The following is a 20,200-nucleotide window of genomic DNA, read 5'->3' on the forward strand; positions in this document are numbered from 1 at the left end:
TTTTGTGGCTTATTATGGTGTTTAAACACTAGTACTAAATATGGTAAGATCTAGTTAATTTGCGATTTCCACATGGTCAGAGTTGGTGTATTGGGACTATACCATCTTAAAGCAATACATTTCCTTGCCATAAACAGTGCTTTTCTTAGGATTATTGTCATATAGTGAACCCAATTTTCTTCGTTCAATACCCCTAGCAGGCAGATCTCAGGGAAACAATCCACCCGTGCCGGCAACAAAGAAGAAAATAAATCAGTAACTTCCTTCCAAAATTTAGCTCCACATCCTATACCAGAAATCTGCTTCCAGTTCATCACATTGCGGCATGCCGTGGATGCGGCTCTGCCCATTCTGAACATCCTAGTTGCTGTTAAATATGTCTGATGCATGATATAAAGTTGGGATATTTTGTTGTTACCAGCTGGAGACACATGCAAGTGTGATTCTAATAAAGTCGTTATGGACTCTTCTGTGAGTGTGTGGGTATCAATCTTTTCCATTTATCTATTGCTGGAAGGGGTATTTGTGTTGATCTTTGTGCATACTAGGTGTGAGTAGATTGCCGATACTAATCCCCTGGGACCCTGGGTTTTGACAACTCCTTTAAGTGGATATTTGGAGATTCTAGTGCTGTTGGTTGGATACTTACTCTGCAAGGCTGCCCTAAGTTGTAAATATGAAAAGAAAAGAGTGTGAGGAATATTGTACTTTTGTGACAAAGTCTCAAACATCATTCTTGCTCCTTGATCATATACATCTCCAAGGGTATTTGCCCCCGCTGTTTTCCATCTATCTGCTCCCATTAGCACCTGTACCTGCGGTAAAGATGGATTATTCCAGAAAGGTATGTCCGAAACTACTTCAGTGAAATTGGCCAATGTTTTAGCCTTCTTCCACACCGTCTGGCCCAGTTTGTGTATAGGCAACAATGGTCTCTGGAATTTTTGGGACCCCTCCAACACCGACCACAAAGTGCTACAGTTTAGGTATAGTGATAAAAAGTACTCTGAGGTAGGCAGGTCTTCTGTTGTATACCATGTATTAATAAGCTTTAACTGACCAGCTAAATATATAAGAAAGTCTGGTAAAGCCATACCTCCTCCTGTTTTGGGACGTTTCAGTGTATTCAAACTGAGTTTAGCCTGTGACCTGCCCCAAATGAAGGTTCTAGTCATAGAATCTAATTCTTTGAATATCGATTTGGGTATGTGTGTGTGTTTGAATGCTGAACTGCATACAGGACTTTAGGGAGTATTATAATTTTAATTAGGTTGATGCTCCCTGCCACTGATATGGTAGCGGTTTCCAACTTTTACATTTATTCCATATGTGATCAATTAAGGGGCAGATATTGAGTGATATAGCCCGGGAGTATTGTTTAGTGATCTTGATTCCTAAGTATTTAAATGTGTCCATTACTTTTAATTGGGCAACATGGGACGGACCTTTCCAATCTGACTTACCCAGAGGCATGTAAATAGATTTTTCCCAGTTGATTCTCAGACCAGAATAGTCCCCAAACTCATCAATCAGGGCCACCACGCCTCTGAGAGACGAATCAGGTGATTACATGTATAGGATCATGTAATCTGCATATAGTCCAATCCAGACTTCCCTCTCTCCCATGGTCACTCCATGTATAGCGTTACTATTTCTCACTCTAATGGCCAGAGTCTCAACTGCCAGGGCAAATAAGAGTGGCGACAGGGGACATCCCTGTCTTGTCCATCTATAGAGAGGGAAGATTTCTGACAATTCTCAGTTTATTAGTAACCTGCTTACCGGATTGCTATAAAAGGATACTAATCTACCTAAGGAATTGTGGGCCAAATCCAAACCCCCATAAGCATCCAATTATATATGGCCACTCTATTGAGTCGAATGCCTTAGCAGTATCAAGTGATGCCAAGGCCCAGTCCACATTCAGGGAGTAGCCCATCTCTGTGACCACCTGGACCCTTCTTATATTCTCAGTGGTGGATTTTTCCAGCAAAAAACCTGTTTGGTCTTGATGAACTAATGACAGGATTACCTGGTTAAGGCGAGTCGCCAATATTCTGGTGAGGATTTTGTAATCCACGTTCAACAGAGCTATGGGCCGATAAGATCCACACTCAAGGGGATCTTTATCAGGTTTTGGTAATAGAATTACAGTGGCCTCCATAAAAGAGTCCGGTAATTTCCCTGTCCCCAGGGCAGAATGGTATGTGGCCAACAATTGGGGAGCCAATACCTCTGCATATCTGGCATAAACCTCCTTAGGAATCCCATCTGGGACTGGAGATTTCCCATTGTTAAGGTCTGTTATGGCTTATAACACTTCTTCTAAGCTAATAGGATGATCTAGTTGGTCCCTTTGTGTTGCAGTAAGTTTAGGGAATGGGATGCCGTCTAAGTATGAATCTATCTCCGATTCAGATACTGTTATACTGGATCTACATAGATTTTGGTACAAACGTGTGACGATTCGAATAATTGCCTCCTGAGTATTGGATTCCTGCACCATATGGTCTCTAATTGCTAGAATCGCTGAGGAGGGCGAGTCATGTCCGATCAGTTGAGCAAGTAGCTTAGCTGATTGGTTGACTAATTCAAAAGCTGTTTGTTTCAGGAAAAATAAATTTCCGGTCAGCTTTGTCTTTAAGTACCGCGAGATATTGTCTGCCAGCCTGGAGCCAAGCTGTCCTATTGGCATCAGTCTGGTGACTAATGTATTGTTGATCCAAAGAGGTGCACCGATGCTCCATTTTTGAGCATTTAGTGTCTTTTTTGTATGTTATGTTAGAGTGTAATGTCCCACGCAGAAACGCGTTTAGAGTGCCCCACACCAGAGCCAGATTGGGTTCATCAACATGTGCATTCAAGAATTTCTGCAGTTGGTATGAGGAGTTAAGGAGTCTCAACCCCCGCTATGACATGAATACACCCTAGAATCAGGATGTTTAGTTCTTCATAGATCAAACCATCTGAATTCAGCTAAGAATCTATTGAGTTTCGAGATATTTCCTGTATTTGAATGGTCTGCCGCATCTAGGAGTCAGTCCAACGAGAAGTCTAACATCATGTTTAAATCTCCCATACATATTACTTTTGCATTGGATTATGTTGCCTCAAAGGTAGCCGTTAGGTGTAGGACTTGCATAGAACCTGGGGGAGGATTATAAATACCTAGTAAGACGTACTGTACATTATCAATAAGAGCATGAACAAAGACATATCTGCCTTCTGTATCTGTGACTAGTTCTTTTACCTCCCAGGGTAGTTGTTTATGTATTAGCAGAGACACCCCTCTTGAAGAGGGGGTATGATATGAGTGTGTGGCCCATTGTACCCATGGCCTCTTCAGGGCCCCAGAGGTGTTAGGTAGTAGATGTGTCTCCTGGAGGCACAGAATTTGCGGGCTGGAATGTCTAATGAAAGCGAACACCATTGATCTTTTTTGTGGGGTACCCAATCCTCTGACATTCCATGATAGTATTTTCAAGTTGGCCATGGTGCCCGGGGTAAGCCTATAATATCAGGGACTGCACTTTCTGCAATGGCTGTAGTGGCATATATAGTAATGTGGTAACAATGGGTAACCAAAACAACTGAACAAATTGAACAACCCATGTTCGCAAACATTTAAAATATTGTAAACTTATATATTACGTCTGGTATAACCTGTCTCTAACCAGACTATAGGCCAGTGAACCGATGCCTCTGTATTGATGTTTTGACATTGACATGCCGGCTGTGGCCACTACTACGATAAACCGTATAAGCATGTATGGTGTCTCTCAAGAGTGTTAGCTTATAGGTGCAACCAGAAACTGTAATTAACTATAGCTGAAACCATTCAACTTATGCCAGCCAGTCCATTGGCGCCGATTGATGATCCACCCTTAGGCTCTGTCAGGAGTCTCAGCATCTTGGTGATCTCCGCCTCATAGCTAGCTATTCAGTGGCTTCTCCAGGGGAGGTAAAACATACCGCTCGGTCGCCATCCACCACTCGTAGTTTTGCAGGATAGCCCATGGAGTATGGCATGTTGGCTTCTCTCAGGCGTCCGTTGACATCCATAAAAAGTGGCTCGTTGTTTCTGCAGTTCCATACAACACCAGAGTATCCATATTCACAGATTTTTCTATTTGATTTCTTGTTTTCTCCTGGGGAGAGCCAATATCTTATCTCTCTCTTTGCAATTGAGGAATCTTGCAAGCATAGGTCTAGGAGGGGCTCCAGGTGGAGGTGGTTTTGCCGATACTCTATGAGCTCTTTCCACTGCTTGTGTAAGGGAGCCTAGCTGTACTTCACTGTAGGTAAGCTTTGTGCTGACCGGGGTTCTTTCTTTCTCCCAGCAACAAGGTGGAGCTCCCAATATGGACGTTTGGCGTGAAAACTATTGCTGGAGCGCAGCTTCAATCGCGCCCCGTCATCTACTGCAGCAGAGCTCTGAATAATATTCGCTTCGCAATCCCTACTTTTTCTCCTTCTTTTCGATGCTCCTTCTGCTTTTCCCCGCTCCTCTCACCTTGTCTCGTGCGCCGCAGCACTCTGTATGCCCGCAGCTCAGCCTCCTTCTTTCCCTCGTCACACTGGTCCCGGCTCTGCACGCTCTGGTGCCCGCTTAGAATATTTCTCGGGATTTCTTGCTGGCAGGTCAGTATATCGCACCCTCAGGAATCGCAATGAGCTGTTGGGGACCTTACATCTCTTGAGATCTGCAGGATTTGTCCCGATAGTGCCGTGCCAGCCTCGGAGCTCCACTCAGATGCGTCTAGCCATCTTGGCTGATAGCCACGCCCCCTAAGTAGAACATTCTTAAAGAGGCTGTCCCACAAAAAATATTCTAGTTTCCAAACCAGCATCTGGATCTAAATACTTTTATAATTGCATGTAATAAAAAAAAATTGTATAGCCACTGAGTTATTCAATAAAATGTATCTGTATAGCGCCACCTGCTTTTTGTTATTTTTCTTATTTCACTGTCCACCTCACTGAGATGGTCGCACATGCTCAGTTTCATCCTTCATCTGCCTCCTGAGCTGTGATAGGGAGAGCCCCACCAGAATGGACACGCCGCCTTAACTCAGCAGAAAAGACACTCCCCTTGAGCTGTCAGCTTGATATAAATCTAGCAGAGCAATGAATGGGGAGATCTCTGGATTCATGTGAGGTACAGGGCTGGTTCTAGCTTCGTTAGAGATTGTCACGTACAGTATGATGTCCGATTTTCATTCTTTCATTAATCATGGGATAACACCTTTAAGCAAGACCATTTGCAAAGTTGGTGCAGAACTAACAACGTACACATTTCTAATTACAATCGATGTAAACATAATGTCATTTTTATTTCTCGTGATGACCACATGTCCTATTAGACAAGAAGATATTTTCTTCATTAACAAACAGCAAGCCATAATTTAGTGATTTGTTTGTGTTCAATTAAATGGCACAATAATCACTAAATGTTCTCCACTGTTTGCCGATTATTGCAATCACTGCTCATTCGCCTCTACAACATTTACACAGTTAACGACTGGCAGAGTTGTGATTAGACGAGGTAATGTCACAGCGACTAACTATAATTAGTCAGAAGATTTGTCCGATCCTCGGAAATCAAGTGCTTTATCGCTCATTGTTCGATCGCTGCACACTATTACATGTTGCAATAAGTTCTCAAATTTGATCATTAGAAAATGCACACAATAATTTATCCATGTTATAAGCCCTTTAAACTACCCATGCCGTTTGTCAGATACCGCCAACAATCATTTCTGTGTTGGCTGAATGGTGTGGAAGGAAATTGAAGTACCCATAGACAACCCACACAGCACAGAGTAAACATGAACATTCCATACAGATGTTGTCCTAGTTGGAGTCAAACCCCTAGACTCAGTCCTGTTTGATAACAGTGCTAACCAATGAGTCTTATGCATTTAAAAATGCATGAGATTTCCTTCCTCATATTCAAAGTATAAGAAAATTTCAGTCTGTACATGCACCTCAAAGAGATAAAAATGACTGATCATCTCACCTCCAGGTCCCTCAACTGAAGCTCCTCCATTTGCTGTTGTAGGACCTCAGCACGTTCCTTTTCTGCTTGACGACGCCTCTCTTCCTGCTTCTTCATATTCTCCAAGGCCTCTTTTCTGGCAAGCTCATACTGGTTTTCAAACCTCTTCTTCTCTTCTTCCTCAGCTAATTTTTCCTTCAAAAAAATAAAAAAATAACTTGAATGCACCTTGATTTTCACAATTGACTATGAAGTAAAACCTTACATAATCTGTAATTACAAGACAGAAATGACATTAACCTAGTAAAAAATGTCTCTCTAGCTAAAGACCCTACAGGGAAACTTCCCGGTGGGCGGGCGCCCAGTAGGACCACCTAAGCTCTCCTCACTGCTGTCAGCCAAGTAATTATGTGACATTCCCCTCCTGACTCCAACTGTACTGCCATCCTGAGACAACTGAAGTAGGAGAACCGAACATAGTAGCTGGCGCTGTAGGTATTTTGTGATGCACTGTGGTATTTGCCTCTGCTGGGGTGGTATAATGTGCCACATTATGGTATTGCTGGCCCCACCTATATGTGTTGTCCCTGCCTTCTGTCAATTTGGACCCAAATACAAAATTGGGTCACTTTTCGTTTTTTTCCCAGGACCACTATAAGTTCCCAGCCCTCCCCTGGGTAGACGTAGCATAAGGCCAAACACTTACCTGATCCTTCTCTGTGACTTGCTCAGCCCAGGCATCAACCACATGCTTTTTATGTAAACTGGACTCCACCTAATGAATAAGACAAGGCTATGTAGTTATCAACACAAATAGGCCATGTATTGGTTATGGTACATCCATTTTTTTTCCTCATCCTACCTCTGTCCCAACAATTACAACAGGAATCAGAATTCTCTCTCAGTCCTGTGTGGTAACTAGGCCTAGTTCTATATGGACTACCACCATCTCTCACGGCTGTTATTACAGATTTCTGACTCCTAATGGCAGGTGAATTGCTGAAATCAGAGAGGGATCTCTGAGCACATCAGGACATATGTAATAGGCCCCCGAAAAAAAAGAACTATGCTATATGTTAAATAAAATGAATGTCTGAGACGTCCTTGCCAACGATAAGCAGTATAACGGCTCCTTGCTGGTACCCAGATTCAAGTATGTTTGCATATATCTGCAGAACCACAAGAAGACTGTTCAGACAGTTCATCTTTTTGGTGATAGGTCCCATACATATTAGTGTACTGTCAGCCAAACCTGCCATTTTCAGTGGAACCAGCTGACTCGCTCTTCACAGATGATGTCGGGGGATTACATTTTTTCACCCAATCCTTTTGTTCTGGGAGATAAGTTGCTTCCAAAGTTGTCTGTTAGAGGCTTTTGCCACTCAAAACGCTTTCACGCTCAGTCTAACCAAAAATGTATAGTACAGACCGAAAGTTTGGACACACCTTCTCATTCAAAGAGTTTTCTTTATTTTCATGACTATGAAGGCATCAAAACTATGAATTACCATGTGTGGAATTATATACATAACAAACAAGTGTGAAACAACTGAAAATATGTCATATTCTAGGTTCTTCAAAGTAGCCACCTTTTGCTTTGATTACTGCTTTGCACACTCTTGGCATTCTCTTGATGAGCTTCAAGAGGTAGTCCCCTGAAATGGTCTTCCAACAGTCTTGAAGGAGTTCACAGAGATGCTCAGCACTTGTTGGCCCTTTTGCCTTCACTCTGCGGTCCAGCTCACCCCAAACCATCTCGATTGGGTTCAGGTCCGGTGTCTGTGGAGGCCAGGTCATCTGGCGCAGCACCCCATCACTCTCCTTCATGGTCAAATAGCCCTTACTTTCAAAGTTTTCCCAATTTTTCGGCTGACTGACTGACCTTCATTTCTTAAAGTAATGATGGCCACTCGTTTTTCTCTACTTAGCTGCTTTTTTCTTGCCATAATACAAATTCTAACAGTCTATTCAGTAGGACTATCAGCTGTGTATCCACCTGACTTCTCCTCAACGCCACTGATGGTCCCAAACCCATTTATAAGGCAAGAAATCCCACTTATTAAACCTGACAGGGCACACCTGTGAAGTGAAAACCATTTCAGGGGTCTACCTCTTGAAGCTCATCAAGAGAATGCCAAGAATGTGCAAAGCAGTAATCAAAGCAAAAGGTGGCTATTTTGAAGAACCTAGAATATGACATTTTCAGTTGTTTCACACTTGTTTGTTATGTATATAATTCCACATGTGTTAATTCATAGTTTTGATGCCTTCAGTGTGAATCTACTATTTTCATAGTCATGAAAATAAAGAAAACTCTTTGAATGAGAAAATGTGTCCAAACTTTTGGTCTGTACTGTATGTATATGCAGAAATGAGGAAAAATAGCGGCCAGAGGAACGACTAACAGCTACTGGAGGGGCATCGTCATTTACAAAGAAAGTAGGAAATCCTTCAGCACCCATGGGGTACTTCACTCGTCACTTCAAATGTCTTCATTTTGGATTTTTTTTTTTTTTTTTTACATAATCACTGTAACAATGTGACTAAACAGGACAACCAAATTGTATTTTTGCAAAGCAAGCACAAACATTTAGTGTATCTTTTCCACTAGAAATAATGAAGAAGATGGAAGGCCTCTACCTCACGAAGCTTCATATTGCTCGTCTTCCACTGCTCGTACAGTAACTCCTCTGCGAGCTAGACACAAAAGTTAAGCATTAATTCATTATTAGACCTGTTAATAACTGCAAACTGATTGAAATAGAGGTGATCCATTTAGGAAACCTTTTTCCTCCTTTCCTCCCGTGCTGACTTCAGCCCCTCAGCTTTCTCTCTCATGCTAGCGATATCAGGATCCCTGTTTCGAGAGAGCTCCTGGAGTTCCGCCTCAAGTAGATCTCGTTCTTCCTGTAACAGTTTGCGTAGCTCTTCTCTCCGTCGCTCCAAGTTCCTTCTTTTCTCCTCTCTCTGCTTCTCCCGGTGGTAAGCATTCATACTAGAAACACATTGGGGCAGATTGACTAATCCTATCTTAAACATAGACTGGGCAGCCTAAAGTTGCTGGATGACAAATGTGGTGAGGGATAGACACTTTTGTCCAGCTTTAGCTTTTATACTACCTCTTCGTTGGCTTACTTTGCAACAGAATTTTGTGCCAAAATTTTGCATCATAAGCCACTCCTCTTTAAAAAAATAAAATTAAAAATAAAAATATAATAATAATAATAATAATAATAATAATAATAATTACACCCATTGACCACTAAGCCAGTTTATCAGTGAGCAAGGTGCAGTTGATTATTCTCTAAATAGGTATATTAGACGAGCGGATTTTCAGCCCGATGATTGCCAATGAGTGTTCGTAGTAACGCTCGTTAGCGATCATCTTGCAGTGTAAGGCCCCTTTCACACGAGCGAGAATTCCGCGCGGGTGCATTGCGCGAGATGAACGCATTGCACCTGCACTGAATCCGGACCAATTCACTTCAATGCGGCTGTGCACATGAGCAGTGATTTTCACGCATCATTTGTGCGTTGCATGAAAATCGCAGCAGGTTCTATATTCTGCAGGCCCCATAGAAATCAATGGGTATGCGTGAAAATTGCAAGCATCCACAAGCAAGTGCGGATGCAGTGCGATTTTCACACATGGTTGCTAGGAGATGATAGGGATGAAAGCAACCCCGGACCCCATTAAAGTGTATTCACTGTATTATTTTCCCTTATTACATTGTTATAAGGGGTAATAATAGCATTCTTAATACAGAATGCTTACTAAAATGTAGATTGAGGGGTTAAAAAAATAAATAAATTTACTTACCTGTTCCAATTGATCACCCAGCCGGTATCCTCTTCTAGCTTCTTCTTTCAGGACCTGCAAAAGGACCTTTGGTGACGTAATCTTCTATCTTCATTCAGCAGAACCTGCACTGACGTCACCAAAGGTCCTTTTGCAGGTCCTCAAAGAAGAAGAAAGAAGACGATGCCGGCTGCGTGATCAATTGGAACAGGTAAGTTAATAATTTTTTTACTTTTTAACCCCTCAATCTACATTTTACTAAGCAGTCTGTATTAAGAATGCTATTATTTTCCCTTATAACCATGTTATAAGGGAAAATATTAAAATCTACAGAACACCTAACGCAGTCGCATACAAAACTCACCCCACACGCAGGCAAAAAATAATAATATCGCACGATTTTCCCACAAGCGCTCGTTCATCAGGCAAACTAGATCTTTCAGCATGTTGAAAGATGAGGATTTGCCAGCGGCAGATCGTGGAGCAGAATCACGATCTGCCGCTGGCAAACCACTGTAGAGCATGGGGACGAGCGATGGCATAGAGATCGCTCCTACCCATGCTGCGGAGGAGATCGCTGCATGTAATAGCAGGAGTCTTCTCAGCAAGCAAACAGGCAATTGTGGGGAGGGAACGCTTTCCTCCCGACAATCGTCTGTGTGATTGGGGTGTCTAATACACCCTTTGCTGTATAAATATGTATACTATGAGATGCACCGAATCACACCAACAAATTTTGGCACAATTTACTCCAGATTCAGACGCGGCCACAACAGTAAAGGGGACTTTATTTATGATTATATTAACATTCAGAAACCTGCACTACCTACTGAATTGCACTTTTCAGGTATCGTGTAAGATATAACAATGATATTGCATTTCTGAACACCAGTTTTTACAGCTTATTCTATAGTTTGTTTCATCACTCACAGATATCTCCTTTAGATATGCTATGAATGGAAACCAGCGTAAACTATTACCTCTGCTCATATGAAACCCGTGAACTCCACTGGGCCTGTTTACTGCTGCAGACATCTGACTGCCTGAAATACCGGTTGGTCATATCCCACTCATTCCGGAATCGGGCCTCTTGTTCTCTGTGACGCACAATCTGCTTCTCTAGCAATCTGCTACGACTGTGCCAGGGTGATGGGAGCGTAGGTAATGCCATCTGGGAACAAAAAGCAAGCAGTTATTTCTAGACTTGACAAGTCAATGAACAGGAGAACCTAAGCCTCAGGTGAAACTACGTCACCACAAGCCTGGGAGAGGTGTAGGGGCAGCTGGGATGGGGTAACGGTGATTGGCATGGGCACTTGGTGCCTCATTAACATATAAAGAAAGGGTTGTTTTTTTTTATTTCGGGGGATAGAAACAGCCAAAATAGAAGCAAAAGTATGTTTTAAGTTACATTTAAGTGCGCCGCAGTCTGTAGGCATTTGTCTAGTGGGCAAAATCAAGCTGACAGACTCCTTTTAAAGGGGTTTTTCAGAGGAACAATATTTATGACCTATCCTCATGGTAGGTCATCAATATCAGATAGGTGAAGGTCCAACTCCAGGCACCCACTTCGATTAGCTATTTGAAAGGGTCACAGTGATCACATGAGCGCTGTGGCCTCCTTACAACACCCCAAGCATATTGCCACACATTGTATAGCGGCTGTGCTCGGTATTGCAGCTCAGGCCTATTCACTTGAACGGGACTGAGCTGCACATAGGCCAAAGACCGTGATGTCGCTGACCTAAGCAGGGGCCACGGCGCTCAAAGGAGCACCGTGGCCTCTTCAAACAGCTGATCTGTTGGCGTGCTGAGGGTCCGACCTGCTCTAATCTGATACTGATGACCTATCCTGAAGATCAGTCATCAACTTTACTCTTAGAAAGCTAAATGAAATGTCTGCCATTTGCCTACAACCTGCATTAAACTCGATGCTGGGAGACTCGGCTGTGAATTGCACCCAACCGTTGATCAGATTTGGATTTTTCATCACAGGTAGTTGGAGAAGATGAGACCTGCACACCCTTCAATGGTGGGTGCTCATAGAGGACAAATGTCAGTCTGTATCAATGGAGAAACCTATGGCACACCAAGGAATTCTTTTCAAGTGATGCTTTAATACATAATGTGCAGTTTCACAACATTTTGTACTTAGTTTCCATCCAGAATATACATCAATAGTCCCAACGTTTCGGTCAGATAATGACCTTTATCAAGGGGTCTGAAAAGAATTGCACGTTGTTTGATCTATTTGGAGCACCTTTTAACATAATTTTGTGTAAAGATGTTCCTCCAGTTTCTAACCCACCACCCACCCCACTGGAGTAAGGGCTCATGCACGCAAACGTGTGCCGGTCGGGACCGTATTGTGGCCTGCAATATTGGGCCTTGCCCGTTTCTGAACTGCATCACGGATGCGGACCCATTCACTTGTTTTCTGTCCGTGCCTCTGCACCGCAAAAATGTAGTGTATGCACTACTTTTTTGTGGTGCGGACCGTCTGATGCGGATCGCGGACCCCATTCAAGTGAATGGGCCCGCGTCTGCATACACCGTCCCTGCGGTCGGTGCCTGTGTATTGTGGACAGCAATTGGTGGTCTGCCAATACGGGCCCGGCTGGCACACGTCATTGTGCATGAGGCCTAAGACTGTGCCTTTTTGTCACAGTTGATAAATTTGGACTAAACATGATTAAATTAGCTAACTATGCCCCGTAATTTTTTGGAAATATGATAAAGTGGCAGAATTTTTGTGGTACCCTAGGGATGGTTTGGAAACCATCATGTGATACACTGCTTCTGTAACCCCCCCCCCCCCCCCCCCCCATGCCTTTGTGTGCACAGCATGCTGACAAAAGAAAGCTATCATTTTACCAGAATGATAGACCCTAACATATAGCATATAACACATCATATAGCATACAGCACGTCAGAGAGCTGTACACAGAGCAGTGCACCACATAGGACAGGTATATATCATACAGCACGTCAGAGAGCTGTACACAGAGCAGTGCACCCCATAGGACAGGTATATATCATACAGCACGTCAGAGAGCTGTACACAGAGCAGTGCACCACATAGGACAGGTATATATCATACAGCACGTCAGAGAGCTGTACACAGAGCAGTGCACCCCATAGGACAGGTATATAGCATGCAGCACGTCAGAGAGATGTACACAGAGCAGTGCACCACATAGGACAGGTATATATCATACAGCACGTCAGAGAGCTGTACAAAGAGCAGTGCACCACATAGGACAGGTATATATCATACAGCACGTCAGAGAGCTGTACACAGAGCAGTGCACCATATAGGACAGGTATATAGCATACAGCACGTCAGAGAGCTGTACACAGAGCAGTGCACCATATAGGGCAGGTATATATCATACAACACGTCAGAGGGATGTACACAGAGCAGTGCACCACATAGGACAGGTATATAGCATACAGCACGTCAGAGGGATGTACACAGAGCAGTGCACCACATAGGACAGGTATATATCATACAGCACGTCAGAGAGCTGTACAAAGAGCAGTGCACCACATAGGACAGGTATATATCATACAGCACGTCAGAGAGCTGTACACAGAGCAGTGCACCACATAGGACAGGTATATAGCATACAGCACGTCAGAGGGATGTACACAGAGCAGTGCACCACATAGGACAGGTATATATCATACAGCACGTCAGAGGGATGTACACAGAGCAGTGCACCACATAGGACAGGTATATATCATACAGCACGTCAGAGAGCTGTACACAGAGCAGTGCACCACATAGGACAGTATATAGTATACAGCACGTCAGAGAGCTGTACACAGAGCAGTGCACCATATAGGACAGGTATATAGCATACAGCACGTCAGAGGGATGTACACAGAGCAGTGCACCATATAGGACAGGTATATAGCATACAGCACGTCAGAGGGATGTACACAGAGCAGTGCACCACATAGGACAGGTGTATAGCATACAGCACGTCAGAGAGCTGTACACAGAGCAGTGCACCACATAGAGCAGGTATATAGCATACAGCACGTCAGAGAGCTGTACACAGAACAGTGCACCACATAGGACAGGTGTACAGTATACAGCACGTCAGAGGGATGTACACAAAGCAGTGCACCCCATAGGACAGGTATATAGCATACAGCACGTCAGAGGGATGTACACAGAACAGTGCACCACATAGGACAGGTATATAGCATACAGCACGTCAGAGAGCTGTACACAGAGCAGTGCACCATATAGGACAGGTATATAGCATACAGCACGTCAGAGAGCTGTACACAGAGCAGTGCACCATATAGGACAGGTATATAGCATACAGCACGTCAGAGAGCTGTACACAGAGCAGTGCACCACATAGGACAGGTATATAGCATACAGCACGTCAGAGAGCTGTACACAAAGCAGTGCACCACATAGGACAGGTGTATAGCATACAGCACGTCAGAGAGCTGTACACAGAGCAGTGCACCCCATAGGACAGGTGTATAGCATACAGCACGTCAGAGAGCAGTGCACCACATAGGACAGGTATATAGTATACAGCACGTCAGAGGGATGTACACAGAGCAGTGCACCACATAGGACAGGTATATAGCATACAGCACGTCAGAGGGATGTACACAGAGCAGTGCACCACATAGGACAGGTATATAGCATACAACACGTCAGAGAGCTGTACACAGAGCAGTGCACCACATAGGGCAGGTATATAGCATACAGCACGTCAGAGGGATGTACACAGAGCAGTGCACCACATAGGACAGGTATATAGCATACAGCACGTCAGAGAGCTGTACACAGAGCAGTGCACCACATAGGGCAGGTATATAGCATACAGCACGTCAGAGGGATGTACACAGAGCAGTGCACCACATAGGACAGGTATATAGCATACAGCACGTCAGAGAGCTGTACACAGAGCAGTGCACCACATAGGGCAGGTATATAGCATACAGCACGTCAGAGGGATGTACACAGAACAGTGCACCACATAGGGCAGGTATATAGCATACAGCACGTCAGAGAGCTGTACACAGAGCAGTGCACCACATAGGGCAGGTATATAGCATACAGCACGTCAGAGGGATGTACACAGAACAGTGCACCACATAGGGCAGGTATATAGCATACAGCACGTCAGAGAGCTGTACACAGAACAGTGCACCACATAAGACAGGTGTACAGTATACAGCGCGTCAGAGGGATGTACACAGAGCAGTGCACCCCATAGGACAGGTATATAGCATACAGCACGTCAGAGGGATGTACACAGAGCAGTGCACCCCATAGGGCAGGTATATAGCATACAGCACGTCAGAGAGCTGTACACAAAGCAGTGCACCACATAGGACAGGTGTATAGCATACAGCACGTCAGAGAGCTGTACACAGAGCAGTGCACCCCATAGGACAGGTGTATAGCATACAGCACGTCAGAGAGCAGTGCACCACATAGGACAGGTATATAGTATACAGCACGTCAGAGGGATGTACACAGAGCAGTGCACCACATAGGACAGGTATATAGCATACAGCACGTCAGAGGGATGTACACAGAGCAGTGCACCACATAGGACAGGTATATAGCATACAGCACGTCAGAGAGATGTACACAGCATACAGCACGTCAGAGAGATGTACACAGAGCAGATATGTAACAGGGTTGATGTTCCTGGAGGGAAACGCCAAATGGAAAAGGATTTAGGAAAACTAGAAGAATGGTCAGAACTCTGGAAACTGAAATTTAATGTGGATAAGTGCAAGATAATGCACCTGGGGCGTAAAAACCCAAGGGCAGAATATAGAATATTTGACACAGTCCTGACCTCAGTATCTGAGGAAAGGGATTTAGGAGTAATTATTTCAGAAGACTTAAAGGTGGGAAGACAATGTAATAGAGCAGCACGAAATGCCAGCAGAATGCTTGGATGTATAGGGAGCGGTATAAGCAGTAGAAAGAGTGAAGTGCTTATGCCGCTGTACAGAACACTGGTGAGACCTCACTTGGAGTATTGTGCGCAGTACTGGAGGCCATATCTCCAGAAGGATATAGATACTCTAGAGAGAGTTCAGAGAAGAGCTACTAAACTAGTACATGGATTGCAGGATAAAACTTACCAGGAAAGGTTAAAGGACCTTAATATGTATAGCTTGGAAGAAAGAAGAGACAGAGGGGATATGATAGAAACTTTTAAATACATAAAGGGAATCAACTCGGTAAAGGAAGAGAGCATATTTAAAAGAAGAAAAACTACCACAAGAGGACACAGTTTTAAATTAGAGGGGCAAAGGTTTAACAGTAATATAAGGAAGTATTACTTTACTGAGAGAGTAGTGGATGCATGGAATAGCCTTCCTGCAGAAGTGGTAGCTGCAAATACAGTGAAGGGGTTTAAGCATGCATGGGATAGGCATAAGGCCATCCTTCATATAAGATAGGGCCGGGGGCTATCCATAGTATTCAGTATATTGGGCAGACTAGATGGGCCGAATGGTTCTTATCTGCCGACACATTCTATGTTTCTATGTTCTATGTTTCTATGTTTCTATGTTTCTATGCACCATATAGGGCAGGTATATAGCATACAGAACGTCAGAGAGATGTACACAGAGCAGTGCACCCCATAGGACAGGTGTATAGCATACAGAACGTCAGAGAGATGTACACAGAGCAGTGCACCACATAGGACAGGTGTATAGCATACAGCACGTCAGAGAGCTGTACACAGAGCAGTGCACCACATAGGACAGGTGTATAGCATACAGCACGTCAGAGAGCTGTACACAGAGCAGTGCACCCCATAGGACAGGTGTATAGCATACAGCACGTCAGAGAGCTGTACACAGAGCAGTGCACCCCATAGGACAGGTGTATAGCATACAGCACGTCAGAGAGCAGTGCACCACATAGGACAGGTATATAGTATACAGCACGTCAGAGGGATGTACACAGAGCAGTGCACCCCATAGGACAGGTGTATAGCATACAGCACGTCAGAGAGCTGTACACAGAACAGTGCACCACATAGGACAGGTGTACAGTATACAGCACGTCAGAGGGATGTACACAGAGAAGTGCACCCCATAGGGCAGGTATATAGCATACAGCATGTCAGAGAGATGTACACAGAGCAGTGCACCCCATAGGACAGGTATATAGCATACAGCACGTCAGAGGGATGTACACAGAGCAGTGCACCACATAGGACAGGTATATATCATACAGCACGTCAGAGAGCTGTACACAAAGCAGTGCACCACATAGGACAGGTGTATAGCATACAGCACGTCAGAGAGCTGTACACAGAGCAGTGCACCCCATAGGACAGGTGTATAGCATACAGCACGTCAGAGAGCAGTGCACCACATAGGACAGGTATATAGTATACAGCACGTCAGAGGGATGTACACAGAGCAGTGCACCACATAGGACAGGTATATAGCATACAGCACGTCAGAGAGCTGTACACAGAGCAGTGCACCACATAGGGCAGGTATATAGCATACAGCACGTCAGAGAGCTGTACACAGAGCAGTGCACCATATAGGGCAGGTATATAGCATACAGCACGTCAGAGAGATGTACACAGAGCAGTGCACCCCATAGGACAGGTGTATAGCATACAGCACGTCAGAGAGCAGTGCACCACATAGGACAGGTATATAGTATACAGCACGTCAGAGAGATGTACACAGAGCAGTGCACCACATAGGACAGGTATATAGCATACAGCACGTCAGAGGGATGTACACAGAGCAGTGCACCACATAGGACAGGTATATAGCATACAGCACGTCAGAGAGCTGTACACAGAGCAGTGCACCACATAGGGCAGGTATATAGCATACAGCACGTCAGAGGGATGTACACAGAGCAGTGCACCACATAGGACAGGTATATAGCATACAGCACGTCAGAGAGCTGTACACAGAGCAGTGCACCACATAGGGCAGGTATATAGCATACAGCACGTCAGAGAGCTGTACACAGAACAGTGCACCACATAGGACAGGTGTACAGTATACAGCGCGTCAGAGGGATGTACACAGAGCAGTGCACCCCATAGGACAGGTATATAGCATACAGCACGTCAGAGGGATGTACACAGAGCAGTGCACCACATAGGACAGGTGTATAGCATACAGCACGTCAGAGAGCTGTACACAGAGCAGTGCACCCCATAGGACAGGTGTATAGCATACAGCACGTCAGAGAGCAGTGCACCACATAGGACAGGTATATAGTATACAGCACGTCAGAGAGCTGTACACAGAACAGTGCACCACATAGGACAGGTGTACAGTATACAGCGCGTCAGAGGGATGTACACAGAGCAGTGCACCCCATAGGACAGGTATATAGCATACAGCACGTCAGAGAGCTGTACACAAAGCAGTGCACCACATAGGACAGGTGTATAGCATACAGCACGTCAGAGAGCTGTACACAGAGCAGTGCACCCCATAGGACAGGTGTATAGCATACAGCACGTCAGAGAGCAGTGCACCACATAGGACAGGTATATAGTATACAGCACGTCAGAGGGATGTACACAGAGCAGTGCACCACATAGGACAGGTATATAGCATACAGCACGTCAGAGAGCTGTACACAGAGCAGTGCACCATATAGGGCAGGTATATAGCATACAGCACGTCAGAGGGATGTACACAGAACAGTGCACCACATAGGACAGGTATATAGCATACAGCACGTCAGAGAGCTGTACACAGAGCAGTGCACCATATAGGGCAGGTATATAGCATACAGCACGTCAGAGAGATGTACACAGAGCAGTGCACCCCATAGGACAGGTGTATAGCATACAGCACGTCAGAGAGCAGTGCACCACATAGGACAGGTATATAGTATACAGCACGTCAGAGGGATGTACACAGAGCAGTGCACCCCATAGGACAGGTGTATAGCATACAGCACGTCAGAGAGCTGTACACAGAGCAGTGCACCATATAGGGCAGGTATATAGCATACAGCACGTCAGAGGGATGTACACAGAACAGTGCACCATATAGGGCAGGTATATAGCATACAGCACGTCAGAGGGATGTACACAGAACAGTGCACCACATAGGACAGGTATATAGCATACAGCACGTCAGAGAGCTGTACACAGAGCAGTGCACCATATAGGGCAGGTATATAGCATACAGCACGTCAGAGAGATGTACACAGAGCAGTGCACCCCATAGGACAGGTGTATAGCATACAGCACGTCAGAGAGCTGTACACAGAGCAGTGCACCATATAGGACAGGTATATAGTATACAGCACGTCAGAGAGCAGTGCACCACATAGGACAGGTATATAGTATACAGCACGTCAGAGGGATGTACACAGAGAAGTGCACCACATAGGACAGGTATATAGCATACAGCACGTCAGAGAGCTGTACACAGAGCAGTGCACCCCATAGGACAGGTATATAGTATACAGCACGTCAGAGAGCTGTACACAGAGCAGTGCACCCCATAGGACAGGTATATAGCATACAGCACGTCAGAGAGCTGTACACAGAGCAGTGCACCCCATAGGACAGGTATATAGCATACAGCACGTCAGAGAGCAGTGCACCCCATAGGACAGGTGTATAGCATACAGCACGTCAGAGAGCTGTACACAGAGCAGTGCACCCCATAGGACAGGTATATAGTATACAGCACGTCAGAGAGCTGTACACAGAGCAGTGCACCCCATAGGACAGGTGTATACAGGGCTATACTCTGCACAGCGCAGTCAGTCCGCTACTACGGCTCATTTCCACCGCTTACCTCCTCTCCCGTCCTATGTACAGTAACGGCCAGCACGTCTTCTGCAGCGCTGACTTCCTCTTCCGGTGTTTCCGGTCGCCATGGAGATGGCTGTGGCGGGGCTCTGCAGTTTGAGGCGGGAGATGGAAACGTTCTTTAGCGTCTGGTTGTTCCCGGATTGTACAGGCTTTGTTGAGTTTCTCGCAGCAGCCCATACATTTTAGCCAGGTCAGCAGTGAAGTGTCTAGAACTCCCCTGTAAGTGACAGCCGGGAGCCCAGGAGAAGGCAGACTCAGTGTATCAGCGCTTCTGCCTTCTCCTCAGATGGGTGTCGTTTAGATCCGGGCATCTTGGGGGCAGAGGGCAGCAGAGTCAGTAAACCATGATCAGCTCTGCCTGGTACAAAGCCCCCACAGCAGGCTGGTTCCCCTGTAACGGGCTCCTTTGGATGCATTACAGTGGAAATAGTGGGGGGAAAAAGTCTCCCATTGTCTCCCTAAGGTCTTCCAGTGACCTACTGAGGACAAATTACGAGGAAAAAATATATATAAAAAAAGTTAAACAATTTTTTTTTAAAAAAATTGAAACTAAATAAAAAAATAAAATATGTGCCA

At 44.8% G+C, this 20,200-nt stretch overlaps 1 protein-coding gene across 1 annotated transcript in view; it reads right to left on the reverse strand.

Moving 5' to 3' along the window:
* The window catches only part of LOC120991449 (trichoplein keratin filament binding), a 34,353-nt gene extending 14,621 nt beyond the window's left edge, over positions 1-19,732 (reverse strand). The window contains exons 1-6 of the mRNA XM_040420263.1: positions 19,608-19,732; positions 10,778-10,968; positions 8,783-8,993; positions 8,639-8,695; positions 6,705-6,773; positions 6,020-6,193 (exon numbers count right to left, since the gene is read on the reverse strand). Of these exons, the coding sequence (XP_040276197.1) occupies positions 6,020-6,193; positions 6,705-6,773; positions 8,639-8,695; positions 8,783-8,993; positions 10,778-10,968 (702 nt within the window). The 5' untranslated portion in view covers positions 19,608-19,732. The remainder of the gene's footprint in view (positions 1-6,019; positions 6,194-6,704; positions 6,774-8,638; positions 8,696-8,782; positions 8,994-10,777; positions 10,969-19,607) is intronic.
* Between the last annotated feature and the right edge of the window lie 468 nt (positions 19,733-20,200).

Source organism: Bufo bufo, chromosome 2 (genome assembly GCF_905171765.1).
Source record: "Bufo bufo chromosome 2, aBufBuf1.1, whole genome shotgun sequence".
Lineage (NCBI taxonomy): Eukaryota > Metazoa > Chordata > Amphibia > Anura > Bufonidae > Bufo > Bufo bufo.